Source organism: Aedes aegypti, chromosome 2, assembly GCF_002204515.2.
Source record: "Aedes aegypti strain LVP_AGWG chromosome 2, AaegL5.0 Primary Assembly, whole genome shotgun sequence".
Taxonomy (NCBI): Eukaryota; Metazoa; Arthropoda; class Insecta; order Diptera; family Culicidae; genus Aedes; species Aedes aegypti.
The window spans coordinates 179,767,680-179,789,192 of NC_035108.1; the positions used below are offsets into that span (position 1 = coordinate 179,767,680).

General features: G+C 39.0%; 1 protein-coding gene across 8 annotated transcripts in view; it reads right to left on the reverse strand.

Moving 5' to 3' along the window:
• LOC5574564 (zinc finger protein 236) overlaps nucleotides 1-21,513 on the reverse strand; it is a 54,136-nt gene that overhangs the window by 7,509 nt on the left and 25,114 nt on the right. For 4 of the 8 annotated variants that reach the window (XM_001661465.2, XM_021843313.1, XM_021843319.1 and 1 more), the window contains exons 2-3: nucleotides 13,877-16,012; nucleotides 1,810-2,862 (exon numbers count right to left, since the gene is read on the reverse strand). In XM_001661465.2, coding sequence (XP_001661515.2) covers nucleotides 1,810-2,862; nucleotides 13,877-16,012 — 3,189 coding nt within the window. Of the gene's footprint in view, nucleotides 1-1,120; nucleotides 2,863-13,876; nucleotides 16,013-17,639; nucleotides 17,662-21,513 lie in introns of those variants that run through there. The other 4 variants (XM_021843316.1, XM_021843315.1, XM_001661466.2 and 1 more) reach the window with 4 other exon arrangements.

Consider the following 21,513-nt stretch of genomic DNA (forward strand, 5'->3'; position numbering starts at 1 on the left):
CTTTTTTAAAAAGGCATGCATATTTCAAGGATGTGTTATTCTACGCAAACATTAGTCTACATAATAGCTTTCTTTTCTACTAATACACCATCTTGATTGGACCGTGATTTCTCAATGTTTCGACTTTGTCCGGTATTGGGTGCTGTCCGGCACTGGGAGATCTCCCCCTACATGCTGATAAGCGGAACCAAGCGCGACAGAGCCCGCCTGGGAAGCAGTGTTACGATAGACGGGGATACTTTTGAGGTGGTTGATGAGTTCGTCTACCTCGGATCCTTGTTAATGGATGATAACAACGTTAGTCGTGAAATACGGAGGCGCATCATCAGTGGATGTCGCGCCTACTATGGGCTCCAGAAGAAGCTGCGATCGAGAAAGATTCACCCCCACACCAAATGTACCATGTTGGAAAAGGATCCGCGAGCACTTGGCGTGTTCGAACTTAGGGATGCTTAGGGCCATCTTTGGCGGTGTGCAGGAGAACGGTGTGTGGCGGCGGAGAATGAACCAAGAGCTCGCTAGGCTCTACGGCGAACCCAGTATCCAGAAGGCGGCGAAAGCTGGAAGGGTGAGTTGGGATTGCAATAATGCCGGACAGCAATCCTGCAAAAATGGTGTTCGCTTCGAACCTGGTTGGTACAAGGCGTGAAGCGCAGCGAGCTAGATGGGCGGATCAAGTACACAGCAATTTGGCGAGCGGGGGCAGAACCGAGGATGGAGAGATGCGATCACGAACCGAGTATTGTAGCGTGACATTGTTGATTAAGTGTTATCTGTTTCGACGTTAACTGAATAAAGAAAAAAAAAAGATCCTCAAGTGATATACATTTTGTGAAGAGTGAAAACAAATTCCTTGTCTTTACTTCACAATACGCATTCAAAACATACAGAACCATTCGAATTTTCAGAAAAATATGCATTTGAAAAACTGTAGTCTTTGTTCCTATCATGGATACCTTTAAGTGAAAAAGCAAACATTTGCAAATATTATGCCCAGATGCCCAAAATCAACGGTGACCCATCTTTGCCCGCTTTTACCCCCCAAATAAGAACTGTCATCAGATTACGAGAACTAAACTAGTTTTCATCGCACTAGCCAGGAACACAGGACGTTTATCCGTCAATCATCAATCACATCGAAGCGCACCAGTAAAGACAGACACTTTGTGGTGTAGCTTTCGAAATCTTTATTGGAGAAAACATTTCAAATATTACACCAAAATTCAATCGTGAATCATTCGTTTTTCGTCTCTCTTTTAAATTTGCAGATGTTTTTTTTTCTTGCATTTGTTGCTGTATCAATCAGTACCCTAAGAGCCTAGTTGCGACCTAATCGTTATTATTAATATAATTAATAATTAATATTTTGTAATCCTCCCTCTCAGCTTTTATTAAACCTAAAACGACAACTAAACTCTCTCATTACGTTTTTGTAGTTTTTTTTTTCATATAATTTAATAAGGATCTTCTCTCACAACAATACATACAGAGATGTGTTTGTGAAGTAATAGTGCGTTTGTGTTTGTGTGCTCGTGAATGTGTGTGAAAGTGCCTATGAGTTTGTGAAACTCGCCTTTTCTTACCGTATTATGCTGGGTTAAACATAATCTACAAGGTAGCAATAACTACAAATTAGTGATCAAAGGAATAAAATGGAGAGCGGGAAAAACTAATAAGGTGCTCCAAGTTTACATTCCTTGACTAAGTTTCATTCATTTTATACACAAAAAAAAGTTAACCAAAACAAACATAAATGTGTACTTGAGTTGGTCTCGATAGGTTTTGGTCTTAGAATCAATCTCGCCTTACCTGTTGCTTGATCACCACTTGCGGTTGAATGAGTTCGTCGAAATTAAACAATTCTTGCTCGGGGGGATTGGAGGTCGTTGTTGTTGCACTGGTTCCATTCCCGGTGGATGTACTTCCAGTGGTGGTACTTCCCGTCACGCCTGCACTGACCGTCGCATGTTGACTGCTTTCATCGGAACCATCCTGCTGCTTCTGATGCTGCTCGCCAACCTGATCCTGTGCTTGAAGTATTATGTGGCCACTTTCAGTTAGGATGGCCTGCTGTCCTTCGGCGTCTTCGATATGTTGCTGTCCTTCGTCGCCTTCGCCAGCATGTTGTTGAAGGTGTAGCTGTATCTGTTGATCGCCGCCTTCGCCTCCGGCCATTACCGTTAGATTTCCTTCCTGGTCCACTTCGCCGGAGGTTGCAAACGCCACTGACACTGGAATTTGCAGCCCGTCCTGGGTAGTTATATGCGTTCCTTCGGCGTTCAGTTCACCTTCTTGAGATTGCTGGATAACGATATTTCCGTCCGCGTTCAACAGAGAAGCATCAATCAACTGTTCCTGGCCGTCAGCTCCCTGCACTAGAATCATCTGCCCGGTCTGTCCATCGCCACTTATCATTTGTAGGGTTTCGCCATCACCCAAACCTTCACCTCCTTGCATCACAACTCCCACACTTTGGAGCAGCTGCTGGATTTGCTCACTATCCGTGCCTTGGACCAGAATTTGATTACCTTCGGCATCCGTGGTCAGTATGTGGTTATCCAGCTGAAGCAGCTGACCGTTTTCGTTCAGGATAAACTTAATCTGCTGACCATCGGCATCCTGCATACCTTCCAGCTCCATGGGAACACCTTCAGCATTGGAGTTTTGACTGTTTTGCGACTGGTCACCATCATCGTCTAAACTCGGCATACTAACTGGCATATTCATCTGCTCCTGCTTGGGCTGGGATTGATTCGCTTGTTGCTGTTGCTGCTGCTGTTGATGGTGCTGATCGTCACCTTGATCGAGCGTTGGCATGTCAATACCGACGGATGCTTGCTGTTGCAATTGGTTCTGCACCACCTGCGAAGAGAAATGCAGGGAAACAATTAATGAAGATAGAATAATATATGTAATGACTTGAACCGTATAAATGTGTCAGCGAGTCTAAAAATGGAAATAGCCTCTAGGCAAGGCTCTTAAATTCAAGTGAGGAAAGTAAGGGTGCCGACAATCGTGGGCAATATTTTCGAGTTTGCTGGATTTAGACAAGAGATCTTAAACGCCATTAGGGAAAAAAAAAGATTTCCTTCCAAATCACAAAGAAAGGAGGCAGCCGGATTTTGCCTGAAACCCTTAAAGATTGGGAACTTCTTTTCAAACGTGTTGAAGAAAAATTACACACACTTATGCCAGCCAAACTGAAAGTTTATTCTAAGTCGCCTTGAAAGGTCTCTCAAGTAAATATACATCACTAGAAGAAATCAATGTTTAAATAGATGTTTCAATTGGACTTGCTCCAGTCCAAGTAATCAACAAGAACCCAATCTGGCAGTCGTCTGAAAGATCTTTTTCAATCATTCAGTTCGCTTCAACAAAAGTGATCTGAACAATGTTACAGCTTTGGAAGAAGCAAAACTTTTATGGGTTCTACAGCTCGGTAAATATACATTAGCCTGGGACACGGTTATATGAAAAATTTAGATTCTCGCTCCAGTCCACTTTTTGGATTGCATTTAGGACCCATAACAATTTAGGACCCATAATCGAGCAAAATTTCAGCTCGATCGGAGAAACTATATTTTAGCGCCAGCCGTTCAAAGTTTGTATGGGATTTACTATGGGAAAACTTACTTTTGCGAAGAAAAATCGCCAGAGGTCGCCCATTGACCTCTATAAAAATTCTGAATACAGATTTCGATAGGTATTTTTACAATGAACAACATTGCCGAAGACCGCAAAGCAATCCGATGCTTGCGAAAAAAGTTATTAAGCATAGACTATTCGGAAATTTTGCCTGATTTTATTATTATGTATTGTTATTCCTTTACGTGTTAATCAACGTCGCCTTGCCAATAAGTTTTCATTGAATAACTTTTTTCACAAGTGTCGGATTGTTTCGCGGTCTTCGGCAATATTCTTCATCGTACAAATACCTATCGAGGTATGTGTTCAGAATTTTTATAGAGGTCAATGGGCGATTTTTCTTTGCAAAAGTAAGTTTTCCCATAGTAAATCCCATACAAACTTTGAACGGCTGGCGCTAAAATATAGTTTCTCCGATCGAGCTGAAATTTTGCACAGTTGTTATGGGACCTAAATGCAACCCAAAAAGTGGACTGGAGCGAGAATCTAAATTTTGTCCCACACTAATATACATTCATAGCTGTCTATTTGCCTTTGCAAATGCACTGCGTAGCAAATTCATTTGCTTCAAACTTGCGGAAATTAACTCGCAATAAGCAAAAAAATCATTTTAGACTTTGCCAACGCCAAACATTTTCAAAGCAATAACAATGACAGGATTTTATTTGATGAGTTCTTTTCAGAATATTTCTAAAATCTTTACCCTGAGATTTTTTTTCCTCTTCTAGAAACCCGTTAACGATTGATTTGGTCTCACTGATTCTTATCATCTTTGTAACAACACGCTTATTTTGATTCTGATAATGTCCCTGTTTCATTTCGAATATCCCATGAAGCGATTCTCAATCCTATCAGTTCAAATTTCAATTATAATATAACCGACAGGAATACATATAAAACATACATCGATAGTAAACTTGACGCTAACATTTCCTTACAAACAAAATTTGATATTGGTAATGCCCTCCATTAACTATTAATAATTCTTATTCTTAACAATCCTATCTATCACCGGGTATATTTTACTCATCCTCATCAACCAACCTTTTTATCATGTTGGGGTAGGTAACCGTTCTAATTTTGTGTATTCGAACAAAGCTACCTATGTCAATACCGTTGCGGGTACACATAATGTCAATGCCACTTCTTTGCCAATGTAAAATTTCTGAAATGTATCTACTTCTGGTAACATGTCTGCTTTGGAATGTTTGTTAAACACCGCAACTACGGCTAAAGCGGTCCAAAAAGGGCTTGAATTTAAAAAATAAAAAATGTTGTTCGATTATTTTTCTCGTTCTGTAAAGGATTCTTCTGGGCAGTTTTTTTTTTTGCAATTTCTCAGAGTAATAGGCTGTTTTTAATCACGCCAATCTGTCATGAAACGGCCTACTTTCCTGCACTGAAGTATGCAGTGCGGGAATAGTCATTACGCAACTGAAACCAGTGCTGTAATGATTCATTACGAAACGCTTTCTCATTACGCAACTGTTTTGAGTTGCGTAATGAATCATAACACAACAATTTTTCAGAAATTGTAAAATAATGGTGAATGCATTTCGTAATAATTTCTGACACCCATAGGTGGTCTTCTACGAAATTGCAAAAAAATGTTGTACGTAACTCGTTGCAGAACTCGATTTTTACAGCACTCATCGTAATTATCCTATTCAATAAATTAACGACTCGTGCTGTAAAAATCATCATTTTGCAACTTGTTCCGTAAACTACTATTAACAGTTAATAACGCATACAATAAATCTATGACAAAAGATCGAAAGACAAACGGTCGTAGAACAAAAAATATGAACAAACGATCGAAAATCTCCTCAGGCAAATAGTTATTGACCTTCTGTCCATAAGCCGTATACATTGCAGATACAGAGGGATTCCGTTTTTGGCATGCTCCACTTTTGGCACTCTTCGATTTGGGCAACATTATTGAGTACCATTTTTTTTGTGAATATAATAGTATAATTTGGTGGAAACCGGTAAGCGACCGAATCTGTGTGTTGAGAATGAAGGGCAAATTCTTCAACTACAGCCTGATCAGCATATATGCGCCAACGAACGATAAGCCCGATGACAAGATGATTTCTATGAGAGCCTGGATAAGGCCTACGGAGAGTGCCCAAAACAAGATGTCAAGATACTCATCGGCGAATGAGCAGATCGGAAAAGATTTTTTCCGACCCGTCATTGGAACGGAAAGCCTTCATTCCGTTACCAATGATAATGGCATGCGGCTAGTAACCTTCGCTGCTGCTAGAGGGATGGCAATCAGCAGTATCAACTTCGCACGAAAAAGTATCCGCAAACACACCTGGTGACACCCGAGTGGCAATGTCTGCTTCCAAATAGACCACGTGCTGGATGATGGGCCACATTTCTCAGATGTCATGGATGTCAGGACCTTCCTGTGGGACCCTATCCACGAAGCTGGGACAACAACGGCGCGGGAAGTGATTGGCACTGGTCAACGACGAAGACGAAACGATTGGTTCGATGAAGAGTGACATACATGAAGAATGTCGCCAGAAGGCGTATGCTTGTGGCCGGTACCCGACAGCACAGAGAGCGGTACAGGGCAGCGAGAGCCGAAGAAAAGCGAATCCACCGCAGAAAGAAAAGGCAGCACGAAGAAAGTATGGTAGCTGAAGCTCAAGAAAGCATGAACCGGAATTATATGCGGAGATTCTATGCAACGATCAACGGTGCGCGGCACAATACCGTACCAGTGCCCGCCATGTGCAATGATCGAGAAGGGAATATACTGACCGATAAAACGGCGGTGGCTGCTAGATGGAAGGAGCACTGTCAGCAATTGTTGAACGGTGAAAATGGAAATGTAGAGAGGAACAGGACGAACATTGATGATGATGATCAAGCTGTGGACCCACCGACCATAGGAGAGGTTAAAAAGGCTATCAGCGAGCTGAAGAACTGTAAGGCTGCTGGAAAGGACGAGATCTCGGTCGAGCTTCTCAAGCCCGGAAGTGAGCAACTTTATCAGTCGATCCACCGAGTACTTCTGAAGGAGTGGGAGGACGAAGAATTGCCCACCGGCTGGTTGGATGGCCTCATACGCTCAATATACAAGAAAGGGCACAGACTGGAGTGTGCCAATTAAAGAGGAATTACCCTGCTGAATTTGACGTACAAAGTTATGTCGCGCATCCTGTTCAACAGACTGAGACCGCTCGAGGAGTCCTTCGTCGGCTAATACCAAGCTGGTTTTCGCCGTTCGATAACGGACCAGATGTTTAGCTTGCGAATGATCCTAAATAAATCCGGGTTCGAAATCAAGTGTTCGGATCGCAGACGAGGGTGCTATTAGAAGATCTGACGTGCAGAGAAATGGCACTATTATCACAAGGTCGCACATGCTCCTTGGCTTTGCGGACAGTATAGATCTAATTGGAATCGATCGCAGGTCAGTGAAGAGGGCCCTCTGAAGAGGGAGATAGCCAGGATAGGCCTGACCATTGATTCTAGCAAAACGAAGTAAATGGTTGGAGGTATAGATATAGTCAGGCTTGATGGTATAAGTGCTGAGGTAGTGTTTGATGGGGATATGTTTGAAGTTGTTGAAGAATTTGTTTACCTTGGAATACTTGTGACATGTGACAACGACGTTTCCCGCGAACTGAAAAGACGTGTTGCGGCCGTGAATAGGGCCTTTTACGGACTATGTAACCAGCTTAGGACCCGCAGCTTGCAAACGGAAACAAAATTCGCCCTGTATAAAACATTGATTTTTCCGATGGTTCTCTACGGGCACGAAGCGTGGACGTTGAAAGAGGCAGCTTTCGGTGATTTCGAGCGTAAAGTGCTGCGGACAATACTCGGTGGGAAAACGCATGAATCACGAGTTGTATCAAGTGTACAAAGATGCGAATATTATCAAGCGTGTAAAATACCGCAGACTTCAGCGGGCTGGTCACTTAGTGCGAATGTCGGAAGAAAGAATTGCGAAAATAATATTCAGCATTTTGCTAAGCTTTATCTCGTGCAACGGGAGCACAATGGAAATACGGGGTTATCGAAGAGGCTAGAACAAAACGTGAGTTTAGTTATTATTTAGTATCATATGTTTCAAATTATTAATCGAAAAATTCAGAATCTTCCCAACATATTAATAGTCATGAAGAAGCTTCCAGGAGCGGTACCAAACTGCCATTAGATTTCGCAATATTCGAGTGGATGGCGATTTCATCAGGAAGACAAACTATTGATTTAAAATGTATGAACAATGATCAAAATTTATACTTTTTAGTGAATACTGCTTTTTTATTGATTTTTTACATAAATATAGCATAGTTTTCTAATATTGAAGTGCGCATTTTAAACCAATAAGTTGCAAATCACATTTTCCTATAAAAGGCTCTCGTGTTTAAAATGAAAAGGACGCTATAACGATGAGAAAAGTGTTATTGTATAAGACACTTAAGGAAAACTACAAGAAAGGTCTTGTTACAATTCATATAGTGCAAAAGGCATACTACAAAATAATCGTACAAAGGTCACACTCAAATATACTGATATTCATACAAGTACAATTTGATGTTCACAACAAATATTCATAGATTTCATACGACACATATACGGAATCTATACTACTGTACTGCAAAACTTATACTATACCACAAGCTAATTCGTTTCTTAAGGTGAAACGGCGTGTAACTCAAGGAATCATTAGAACAGTAGTAGTTTCACCTTTCCATGTATATTTTCAAAACAAACAAACAAAAAATATAACATTTGTGTTAAGCATATTTTTATGTAAACACATGGAAAATTTAGTAGATTGACGAGTATTGGAAATCAAAATCAACTGTTCAATAGTACATATCAAAAGAAAACATTACAATTTAATGAAAGGCAAAGGAATTTCTCTGTTTTTCATTGGATTTATCGCATATTTTTGTTATGCATCGGTATGGTTTATGTTTGCAAGGGATGACGGTGTTGCCAGGTGATTGGTGACAGCTTTTTCTAGCAATTGTTATATGCTTGTTTTCAGAACATTTGCTGCATATTATAAAAACTTATCATTTTGCAAATAGTTTTCCATCACAAGATCACTGATTTAATAAAGATTTAATGATTTTTGTGATCAATCCACATTAAATGCTATGATTTTACAGATAGCAACTCTGACATCACTGCGCTCAACGATCCCGATGATTGTGCACACACGAAAGACGCGTCCCGACGCATCGCACTGTGGAGCTTTTCAATTATTTAGGGTGGTCCAAATTGATAAACACTTGGTATGATTTTATGCTTCGTCACTGAGATGAAATCTCCATTATTTTTTATGTGCGGAAAACAGATAAGATGGGTTCGAGGGCCTAAAATTTTAGTTTATGTGCAACATTTAATTTTCATTAGATTACAATAAAATTAAATGTAATGACATATATTTCCCACATGCTACGCAATACAATACAAATGAAATGCATTCATGATTCAATTACGTGAAATATGTTCTTGATTGCGGGTCAAACGCAATAGAAAACAGAAAAAAAACATGTTTGGAAGTGTCTAGAAGAATTTGCTGATGGACTCTTAATCTAAACGTATGGTAAATAACGTAATACAGTAAAACGTACTTCATGTAGTTTAATCAAAAATATCTGCTTCTCAGCAGGACGTGAATATGGCGAGGGATTTAGCACACCGGTGAACATAGCAGCGAAGTCAGAAAGCAACAGCAAACCTAAAGACAGGCTGAAAATGCCACTGAACCCTCAGCTCGTTACTCCCATCAGCATCAGAAAAATTAATCGCACTTAATCAACTAATAATGTATATCATAAATAAATATTATTCAACATTATACAAACAGTTTAGACGTTAAACTTACGTTTTGGCTTTTTTTTTTCTTTTTTTGATGATGAGAAGAGTAAACAAAACAAAAAATAATCTAAAAGCGCGCCATTTGTATACCATTTGTTGCCTAACATAAAAGTAGACTAATAAAAATTGAATTGGATCCAACCTTGTTTTGCATGTGCGTCGCACATAAAAAATAAAGGTTACATAATTTCGGGTTCTATCTGCATCATTGTTAAAATTTATGTGCACAGCTTGATTGCAAAAAAATATGTTTGCTGCACATAAAATATAATGGAGATTTCATCTCAGTGTAGAGATGGTTTCTGTAATTTGAGAGAATCGAAAAACAAACAACGTATGAGTTTCAAGTTTCTATGCTTTGCCCAACCTTTCCGCACTGAAAATTAATACAACAGAAAAAAAAGTTGAATATTTTAGACTATGAACACAGGCATGTACCGTAAGGACGCCATTCACCGCTCATGCTCCATTCGCCGCTCATTGAGTTATTTTGAAAAATCTGAAAATCGCTATAAAAGTTATTAGCATGTATTGTTATACCAAGAAGGTTTGTATCAGTATGAAATTAATATGATTTTATCTTATACATTTTTTCTAAAAAATAATTTTAGGCTGTTTAAGGCAATAAATATGAGTTCAACAATGATTTTACTATGGAAGATCAAACAATGCTTCTCAGCTGCTGATGTTAAGTATGTTGTCGTACTACAGTACAAAGATAACAACCAGCTAATGAAAGTAAATTGATTTCAACTAGTGCTGTGTATAGGGCCTCATATTTAGGATGAGCGGTGAATGGCGCCCTAAACTTGCATCATTGGCATACATGTCATTCGGTACCATTATACATTTTTCACATTTCAACTTTTTTCCTACAAAAAACAAATGTTTTATCTTGCGTCTAGCGCAAAAAGTTATGAAAAATATTAAACGACTGATTTTTGACAGAATTTAACATGTTGAAATGCTGTTAAATGAGCGGTGAATGGCGTCCTTACGGTATCAGTGTGCGGTGGCGGCGTCGATTCGCAACAAGTGAAAACCATCGCCATAATTGTTTTGAGTGATGCGGTTGATAAAACTTTATAAATATTGAAATACCGGTGGAAATGTGTTCCTTTAAGGAAAGTGAATGAAAGATTTGTTTAGTGGAAGTGTAGTGAACGCAATATGGAATCCAAAACACAAATGCTTGCCGCTGAATTACAATAGAAAAGGTAAGCACCTTCTATTTACAAGTGTAGTTGTGTGAGGCAATGAAATGCGGCATGAAATAGGAGATTTTTTTTTAAGAATATAAATCTCATGTATATTGTTGCTAAATTGATAATGCTGTATCTGAAAGTGTTGATTAAATATTGAAATACCACCTGAAGCATTTTTCTTCGCATAAATTATCCATTTAATCAGGTGATAAGCAGTTATATTTCATCGATGTTGCAAATACCAATACTATCATAACAATATGTTAATGATTTTGGAAGAAGCCATTTTGTGATGACGCACCAAAAGGCCTTAACGCCATCGTATGAAATTTATAATATTTTCTTCTGGTAAAATTTCATAACCGTTTCGTATGGAAATCGAAAAAAAAATACAATTTTCAAACATTATTTTTAAATACCGTAAGGACGCCATTCACCGCTCATTTAACAGCATTTCAACACATTAAATTCTGTCGAAAATCGGTTTTTCGATATTTTTCGCAACTTTTTGCGCTAGACGCAAGTTAAAACATTTGTTTTTGTAGGAAAGAAGTTGAAATGTGAACAACGTATAATGGTACCGAATAAAATGTATGCCAATGATACATGTGTAGGGCGCCATTCACCGCTCATCCTAAGTATGAGGCTCTATATACACAACTAGTTGGAATTAATTTACTTTCATTAGCTGGTTGTTTTCTTTGTACTATGATACAAGAACATATTAAAGCGTGGCAGCTTAGAAGCATTTTTCGATCTGCCATAATAAAATCATTTCTCAACTCATGTTTACCGCCTTAAACAGCCTAAAATTATTTTTTATAAATAGTAAATAATATTAAATCATATGAATTTCATTCTGATACAACCCATTCTGGTATACTAATACATGCTGATGACTTTTATTGCGAAAACTTGTTCAGATTTTTCAAAATAATTCAACGAGCGGTGAATGGAGCATGAGCGGTGAATGGCGTCCTTACGGTACAGAAAGCACAGAGAAACAGACGTAACACTTAGAACAAATCGCGATCGAAATCATAGTCGCGAAAACATGTACGCCCAATGCTAAAAACACTGTAGGTGGCCGATGGACCAACAGGTGGCGGTAGTGTGTAAACGTCAAACACGAACAAAAACGACGCGAGCGCTGCGGGTGGTCGATTGACCACCTACCTTATATTCGAATCGAACGTTAAAAAGTTGGTCGATGGACAGCAGTGAGAGTGTGACGTCTGTTTGTCTGTGCAGAAAGGTTTCTAAATTCATAAAAAAAACATTCCTTATATGCGTTTTGTGAGCCAAGGTTTAAGCCGAAAATAAAATCGTTTAGATTTTTGACCCACGAAAAAATACCCAAAATGCCAAAGTGTACCCCGTCTGAAGGGTATTACAGGGTTAATAAATGATGCAGTGGCGTAACCAGAAATTGTTTCTAGGAACATACGGGGTCTTGAGAAGAAACAAAAAATTGACCAGCATACACAAAAACACCCTTTTTCAAACCCCCCTTCTCTTACCTACGTCCAAAACTGCTAAATCATTTAATCAGTATGTTGAAATACAGTCAACTTTCGTTCGTTGCACTAAACCTGTAGCCCACTTTGTGAAAGACTTTCACTAATCGGGCTGAGTCTCGAGCTGTCAAATAGCAGAGAACAAAAGAAAATCAGAGCTACCAACATTGATAAATTGCGTCTTGTGTCAGAAAATGATGTTTGCCTTCGTTTTAGGTGGGCTGTAGCCCAACTAACGGGAGCCCAATTAAAACGAAGCCCACCTAAAGATAGTGCAACGAACGAAATTCGACTGTACCAAGTAATCTCAAATTTTTACTAAACACTGAAAAACAAGAATATCAAAAAACATATTCCGGATAATCGAGTATAAAATTCCGTATAATCGAGTTCGACCTGGATTTTCAGCCCTAGGCTTATTCATCTCATACAGTTGCTGTTATCATTCACAGCGGTGTAAATCATTAACTTTTTTTTGGTAATTTGAAACGATTTTTGTTTTAAACTTCGGGCTGTTACTGTTCAACAGTGTTGATAGCTTGGTACGCTTGGTAGTTGTCTATTTTACCCTTTCAATGCTCTGGACACCAAATTCATCTGCTTCAAACTGATTTGCAGAATGGAGATTTTAATCCCAAAGTAACTTCGGCGTCAAGGTTTTATCTGACGAGCTATCTTCAGGATCCGTGGCATCGTAACAAGGAAAAAATCACCGGAGAATTTTGTGGGCGGTCATGGAAAATCCGACTGCGAGCATGAGATGGATCGGAAGACAGCTGGGAATCATCCATACAATTGTCTCTTGGGTGGTAAAATCTTTTAAAAAGTCCCAGACGACCGAGCGGCGGGCTGGAAGTGGAATAAAATCGAAGATACCTGACCCTGTGAAGGACCGGAAGGTGTTGGATTATTTCAAGCGTAAACCGAACCTTTAGATTCGCGACGCGGCTCTGAAGGTCAAGTGTTCTGCTTGGTTCGTTCAATAAATCATGAAACAAGCTGGGCGTCGTGTAATCAAGGTCCGGAAGGCACCGAACCGACGTGATCAACAAAACACGGTGGCCAAATCCCACGCAAAGAAGCTGTATCGAGAGTGGTTAACGAAACCGAAATGTGTGATTATGGATGACTACATCAAGGCAAACGCAATGCAGATACCGGGGCTGGAGTTCTACGTTGCCAAATCACAGTTTGATGTTCCGGAAGACATAGGGAAGAAGAAATGGACAAATTCGCAAAAAATACTCTAGCTCTGGCAGGCCACATGCCAATGCGGTAAACTGAGTAAACCGATTTACACCAATGAGCCGGGTAAATATAGACGAAAAAGGAAGTTGGATTCCTTTTACCCGATCTGACCCAGTGACCCACAGTAATAACTCCACAGCGGTGTACATTTCCCAAATGGTCTTCGAAAAAAAAGACACCCAGACGATTCCATTGGAGCTAAAGTTTAAGAAATCCGTCAAAAATTGACAAAATGGCAACATTTTTTACTTTTTTCCATTTTTAAATTTAGCAAGAAGAATTGTTGTTTTTGCATTTGTGCAGAAGCATTTGTTTTTCAATTTATTTTAACCAAATCATGAAGATAGCCTAACAAAGATCATCTAGATGTAATATACAAGGGACAATATGAAAGGGACTCACCATCTTGCTGTCGATTCCATCGGCCGACTGCTGCTGTACGTACGAAGTGGTCTGCCCGGGAGCAGGCGCCCCGCCCTGTCCCTGCTGCGCCAGCGTTATGCTGTACGTGATGTTACCGCTAGCATTGTCCTGGCTAGTGATGACCAGATTATCGCCGGTGTTGATGTCGTTCTTGTCCGAGTGAATTTTCTCGAATATACTTTCGAGGTCGCCATCGGAGATCGTGTTGCTATGGCTGGTGGTGAGCCCACCGGATGCCGAAGTCGAGCCCGGCGCTAGCAATTTGCCGTGCAGCTCTTGACCACCACCATTGTTGAGCGCAGCCGCATGCTGACTGACCATCTTTTTACTGGTTGTAACGTTGGTTCCGCCGATCGTCTGACTACTGGTAATCGGTGCCTGAGTGGCCCCGCCACCCGGACCAGTGTGCATCTTCATGTGTTGACTGTAAAGCTTCTCGTTGAGGAATGTCAGGGAGCAGGTATTACACGAGTGGAATTGAATCGATTTGGCATCGATCGTTTCCCCTATGGTGTCTCGAAGCGCTTCATCTATCGTGGCCTGCAACAGTTTCTGCGTTGACGAGTCCGCTACCTGGTTGACGACCGGAACTTCACTCTTGATGTGGATCTGCGGCTGTGGAGGCTGCTGGTGTATTATTTGCTGTTGTTGTTGCACCTGCTGCTGAGGTTGATGCTGAGGCACCGTTGCGATCGTCGTGTGTTTCTGAACCGTCGGATGCTTCTTAACGTTTTCGTGCGTTTCTAAATGTTTCATCAGAAGTTCACGCTTATTAAACGTAACGTTACATATGCCACACTTGAAGTAGTCCGGTTGATGATTCTTCGCATGTATGGAGGCTTGTTCACGCGTTTCGAATCGCATCAAGCAGACGCGACATTTGAATGGCTTTAGTTTGATGTGCTTCCGAAGGTGATCATCATAGTTCTGTTTGTCGGGGGTTTTGTATGTGCACATGTTGCAGGCATACAGTTGAGTAATCGTCGTTCCGGGACCTTGTTGGTCTATTATTTTGATTTCGGTCGAATGTTGTTGAGCAGGATGCTGATGTTCCTGTGCATTGTGCTGCTTCAGAAGAGCAACGGAAGCAAAGATCTTCTTGCACAGTTTGCATCGATACGCTGATGAAGTGGTGGTTGTTGCAGTTGCAGTTGGTGTCGCTAGCTGCTGGCTAGTGTTGGCTTTGCACTGTTCGTAGTGAGGCTGGAATTGAGTAAGATCCTGCGTCTTGAAATCGCAGGACATGCACTTGTACATTTTGATCGGATTTCGTCGGATCGTGGTCGTCTGCACCGGTTGAGCCGTACTACTGACTATATTGGCTCCATTGTTTATCGTCTGCATATGCTGCTGGTGAGGTTGCAACTGTTGTGTTACAATCTGTTGCTGTGGCTTTTCAAACATGTTGGTCAGTTGATTTTCAATATCCAACGAGCTGTTGTTAATATCCGTCATACCGGATGTGTTCGTTTTCCGTGACAGCTCACTCACGTCCTGTCCGGAGTCATTCATTGACTTTATACTGTACTGGGACAAAGTTGTACTTGTGTTTCCAAGTTTCTGAATCTTGGCTGGCGGTGGCGTTATTCCAGGATCATCGTCCAGGATGTTATACTTTCTGTGGATATAGTTCGTTAGCGTATGCCGTACGTGCTCCAGATCTGTTTCGAGTTTGTCCATCTGATTGAACAGAGTGATACACCTCCTGCATACGACATCGTCTGTTCCGATGATGACCATATAGCCCTCGCCCACAATTTTCGCAATCTTTGACGTAAATTCGGTTTGGGAGGTGGTGGTTGATGCTTCGGTCAACAGTGTGGCGTTGATTCCGGCATTATCTCCACAAACGTAGCATTTCTGCTGCTTCGAAACGTAGCTGTTTGTTGTCGTGATCGATACGCTCGTCTGATTATTGATGGGCTTCTTCTGGATCATCCTCGGTTGATTGCCGGGAATTCCCGTTACGCTGACGGCACCGCTTTGCAGAAGGCTGTTGATTTTACGCACTGCGTTCATCTGCATTGTGGTTTGTTGCTGTTGTTGTTGTTGATGGTGCTGTTGCTGCTGCTGTTGATGATGTTGAATGGTCGCTGTCGTAGTGGTACCGTAAACCTACAATAAAGGCAAGAACGACGGATTAGAATTATATGTTTAGTATAATCAATGTTTCTGAATATCTCTCACGTCCGCTTATAAAAAATAATTTGAATCAGGAGATAGAAGTTTGATTCCTCAAAGATTTGATTGGACATTTCTTTAACAAGCCTTTTTCCTGGGATTTTTTTTTGTGAAATTACAACAACTGTTACAGTTCGCATCACTGTGTGTATACTTTCATAATTTTGGTCTGAAATTAACTTATGATTTAATCAAAGTTTCAAACACTCTGAAGAGGAGTTCAGTGATTTTTACGGACTTTCTAAAGAAGTCTTTCAAGCAATGTGTTTTAGAAGAATTCAAAAATTCCATTTCTCCAGACAAGGCTCCAGGAACATCTTCAGATTTACTGCAAAATTGTCGTTCGTTGATTACTTTAGATTTAAACCAATAATTTGAACAGAAATTTGTCAGAAAAAAAACCGTTCTTCCAGGGATGTTTCCAGGGAAAACCAAAGAAATTTTACAAGCATTGTTGGAGAAATTTTTGAAAAAAACGGGAAGTATTACTAATACATATTCTAAAGTAACCTCTTATGAATTTGTGTATGTTGGAAAGACACCCTTATTCAACTCATTCAAGGATCTCTGAAGGAATTCCTAGGCTCTTGAGGAAATCGTAAAAAATCATAGACAAATGGCTAAGATTAATAAAAGTACAATCAATCCAATCTTTGGATAATAGCCTTCAGGAATTAAGGAACGAACCACAGGAATAATTTATGTAGTGTGAAACACTAAACGAATGGAGATTTAACTTTAGAAATTGCTCGAGAAATTATTGGAAAACTGCAGAAATAATCCTTAATTGAAATAGCAACAAACCTTTCGTTGAAAAAGAGGCGCTCTAGATAGCATTAAGATAAAGGCCTACTTTTTCTACTAGCTATGTTGTAGGTTGTTGAAAATGCAAATTTAAAACAAGCTCATCAACTTTCTTGTGAAGTAACAAACTTTCTAAAAAAAAGCAACAATTTTAAATGCCCAATGATGAAAACAATTCTTGCCTAACTCAAATATCTAAAACATCATATAACATCATGTGACAGATCCGTCTATGCATTAGTTTACATCGGTGGAGGACCGGTGCTAACACGGGCCTGTCATTTTCATAGAAGAAATGTCAAAGTGCTTCCCGATCAGCTGATTTGAGACGTCATTTGAATAGGCCTATTAGTTATATTTTCAATGACACTTTTAATGTCACTTAAAAAACACACATTTGGGTGGAAGAATACCACATACTTATTTTTAAATCTCACATACATGTCTATCACATGAATAGTTCTTTTAGGAAACTTGAACAGAAGACTACTCTTATGGTTTCTAGTTCGTTTGATTCAATGAGACAATTTTCATACGTTTCTTTTTTCCATGAAAAATGCACGAGTTTAAAAAAAATCAATTAGCACCTGCAGTTAGAATACGACCTTTGCATATCAACCAATCAGGACGGCGTATGCCTTTTTTCACTTATTTTCACTCCTAACGACGGTACTTAAAATAATTGACAGTAAAAAACTTACGAGATTACGATCACCACCTTTTCAAATAAATTTCATCTTTTTTCATTTATACATACCACCATTTGCACAGATTATCAAACGCATTAAATTATCACCGCAAGTTGTCGACTGTTAAGAATGAAAGAATGAAATATCGCCACATTTATTCTTCATTTAGGTATTAATCCGTAATTTCCCTCATTCCCATGGGTACAAAACTCAAAGTTCATATCATGTTAGGTAGGGGTGAGCATATCAAGCATTTGGCTTTGAATAGCAGTTAAGTAAGCAATATTAATGTACTTTACTTTTTTGTGTAAGTAGCGACAGGGGTAGTATTGGGACTTTTAATCTGCCCTTCTCGCATAGCTCCTTACCAATATTTGCTTTTATAAGCCTGTATTGCGTTCATCACACAGACGATCCTAAGCAATGTAGCTCAAATGGCCACTATGTACCCTAGCAGCAATCAGCCCTTACCGTAGTTTTGCGGTTCCCGGTCACACCGTTTTTAAAGGTTCAGAACAGCTAACTTTTCCAGTCCAAACTTTTTCCAATTGTGAAGTCAATGAATCATCGTCATTTATGTTTTAAATACCAGTTATATGCATCAAGACAAGAACAAGCCATCACACAATGCGAAGGATTACTATTTTATTTATATTTTCTTCATTTACACCACTTGTTTGCTGTACTCTACCTCACTTCACAATTTCAAAAGTTTTATTTTTCTACATTGAATCGCTGGTAGATAGGATAAATAAACAGTTTACATATATTATTAAAGTATAATTATACTGGATAAAAACCCATCATTGGTTGTTTAGACTTTGAGAAAGTTATTTCAATAGGGCAGATTTTTATAGTCAGAATATGACCAACGAACACTTTTTTATTCTTCTCACGAAGTAAACATGTTTTCCATTTAAATTTTTAACTACTGAACCAACTATAATTTCATTAAAATTGATAACGGCGATACCACTATGAACCCAATTTTCCCCTATATTGGTAACCATGCTGGAATGATATTGAAAGGTAACAACTTGAAAAGCCACTTACTGGGGCCTATAGCATAATGAAAATATTACTAACAATATTGGTCTGTAAACTTGAAAATTTCTTTTGAATAATGCAACTGCGACACAAGTACTATTCTACAAGTCCGCTATGCCAATATTATGAATTATTTTACAAGTGCGTGCTGCATAAATAAAATACAAAGGACAAATTATTTGCTCTAAGCATATCTTTACATGTGCCTATGGAAATCCTCTCTATAAATTTGTTTGGCGAAATCATACATTCACAGTTTGTTATATTTCATAATCTGAGGATTTCCAGGAAATTTCCTATCACGATGTTTTAAATAAATTAGTTACCTAACCCCTTCCTGAACACGATTTTTTGAATGTTCTAAACAACAATAAATGCTTTAGAATGCCTTGATTCAACAAAATCGTGGAAGAAGTTCCATCAGTGCACCAGTAGCCGCTCAGGCCCCTATTACCGCCCACTAGTGCAAAAACGGATTTTTCGTACAAACATGCAATCTTTTTCGCACGGATATCGTCTAGCTAGGTTTATCAACAACTTTCAAATGAAGCCAACTGACATTATTTTGATTGATTAAAACAATTATTTATATTAGAAACACAAGACCCTGTGAGCGGCTATCGGATCAGTAGGGATTTTCGTGTGTTCCAATAAGCAATTAGGAACATTTTGAAAAATTATCGATTTTAGTACACAGCCTTCTTTATTGTTGCTGTAGATATGATTTTCAAAATTCTTAATGATGTATTTTTTAGTATTTTCGACAAGAAATGTGTTTACCGTGAGCGGAAATAGGAACACTTTGATGCATAAACAAAAGAAATTAAATAATTTACTTGTTTTTTTTTTAATTATGAATCGTGGTTTTACGGCTAACCAGCTGAGTGGAAGTTCAACAACTACCGAGAAGCTAAACATTACATATAATCTGCAATTGATTTAGATGGACAAATTGATGTGAAGATTTGCGAAAAAGTTACACGTCTTCTCAGTGAGAATCGAACTCACGACTCCCCGATCTCTAGTTGGGGCGCGTTAACCACTACGCCATGAGAGAACTCATGAACGCAGAAGTTAACCTGAATTCGATTTCAGCTCAAGAATCACGTGGTCCTCTTTCGCAAAGTTCACCTCTTTCGGAAGAATTAGATGCCCATCCAAACACAACGCTTTCTATATATATCCAATGCTTAGCCCGAGAGCGCATTGTTTTTTAGGTATAGGAATAGCACACTACACTAGCCAGCAACTGCGCTATTGATTATTGAGCTGAAATCGAATTCAGGTTAACTTCTGCGTTCATGAGTCCTCTCATGGCGTAGTGGTTAACGCGCCCCAACTAGAGATCGGGGAGTCGTGAGTTCGATGCTCACTGAGAAGACGTGTAACTTTTTCGCAAATCTTCACATCAATTTGTCCATCTAATCCAATTGCAGATTATATGTAATGTTTAGCTTTTCGGTAGTTGTTAATTAAATAATTTGTTATGGAAGTTTTTCAAATTCATTTTATTTTGCCGCTAATCACCTATACTTGGAATTACATTGTGACATGGACATATTTTTAATCGACTCAATAGTTATTTTATAATAAACATTTGAACAGATAACTTCCCTTAAATGAACGGAATCTGGTTCACTGATGGTAGTTGGTTGGAATTTAATAGTGATTTGATTGTAAATCAATATTTGAATTATTTAATTAATTGGTAGTTCATTAAGATACACTAACGAACCTCCAGCCTCATTCCAATATGGTTTCGCGCAATTGACCACCCATGTACGAAAAGCGAGGTTTTTTTTTGCTGTGTTGTACAACATATCCAGCGCGAGTACTGGAGGAGATTCTACGGAAATCTCAGAATATCCTTCGAAACCTAAAAACAAATATAAGTTATTCCACTCGATTCCGCATTCTCAAAGCATGAGTGGCAACATCTATAGGTGTTTTTACAGTGTGTGTGAATGATGTTAGGATTATTGAGAACGAAATCACGAATATAATGTTGCTGGTTCTTGTGATTTTAGAGTTTAGCTTTCGTTACAACGTTACAAAACAAATATGCAAGTTGAGAAGTCAAGGACTCACTATGAGCAATCAGGTGACCAATAATCTGAAAACTGATTGTTTCTGATACGCTTTTCTTGTTAATCAGTACATAGTTAACAACTCTATTAAGGTGCTCCTGAAATATAAGAGCAAGATCGTTTGTAGTTTCATTGATACGTTTTTTTATTAAAAGTTTACACATCCCATACGTTTTCGTCCCAAGTTGTCCCTGGCTAAAATTCATTCCCAAGGGCACTTTAAGATGTAAAATGAAGGATAGCGAACAATTTAGCTGCACATATTTGCACTTTTTCCATCTAGTGCTTTTTGACTTTTTTCAGTATTTTAACAATATTTCTTTGATATACAGCCAAAGTTTTTTTCAGGAGATAATTGAATATCGCAATATGATTTATATCATCATAACTATGTGAGTTGTATTATTTATAATGGTTTTTGCAGCGTTTATCTGATAAATTGCCAATATGAAAATTAGTATTAAAACTTATTATTTCACTCTAGGCACTTTTCAAAAAGTTTGTCTTACAAACTTGTTTTTTGAAAACTAAACATCAAATTTGCATCATGTACCTTATACATTTGACAAGAGAACGCAAAAATATTTTTGGGCGCTAGTCTATATGGAAACCGCCCATAGTGGGACTGTATTCTTCGATTGATAAGGATGATCACGAACAGGAGGCATCCAATCAGGATTAGCGACCGGAATCATGAATTGAAACATGATACGCATGCCGATTTTCGTGAATTTTGTTCACAAATAGCTAGAGATTCGTTCAAGAATTCCTCGTTGAAGTTCAAACTTTTCCAAAATTGTTAATAGAA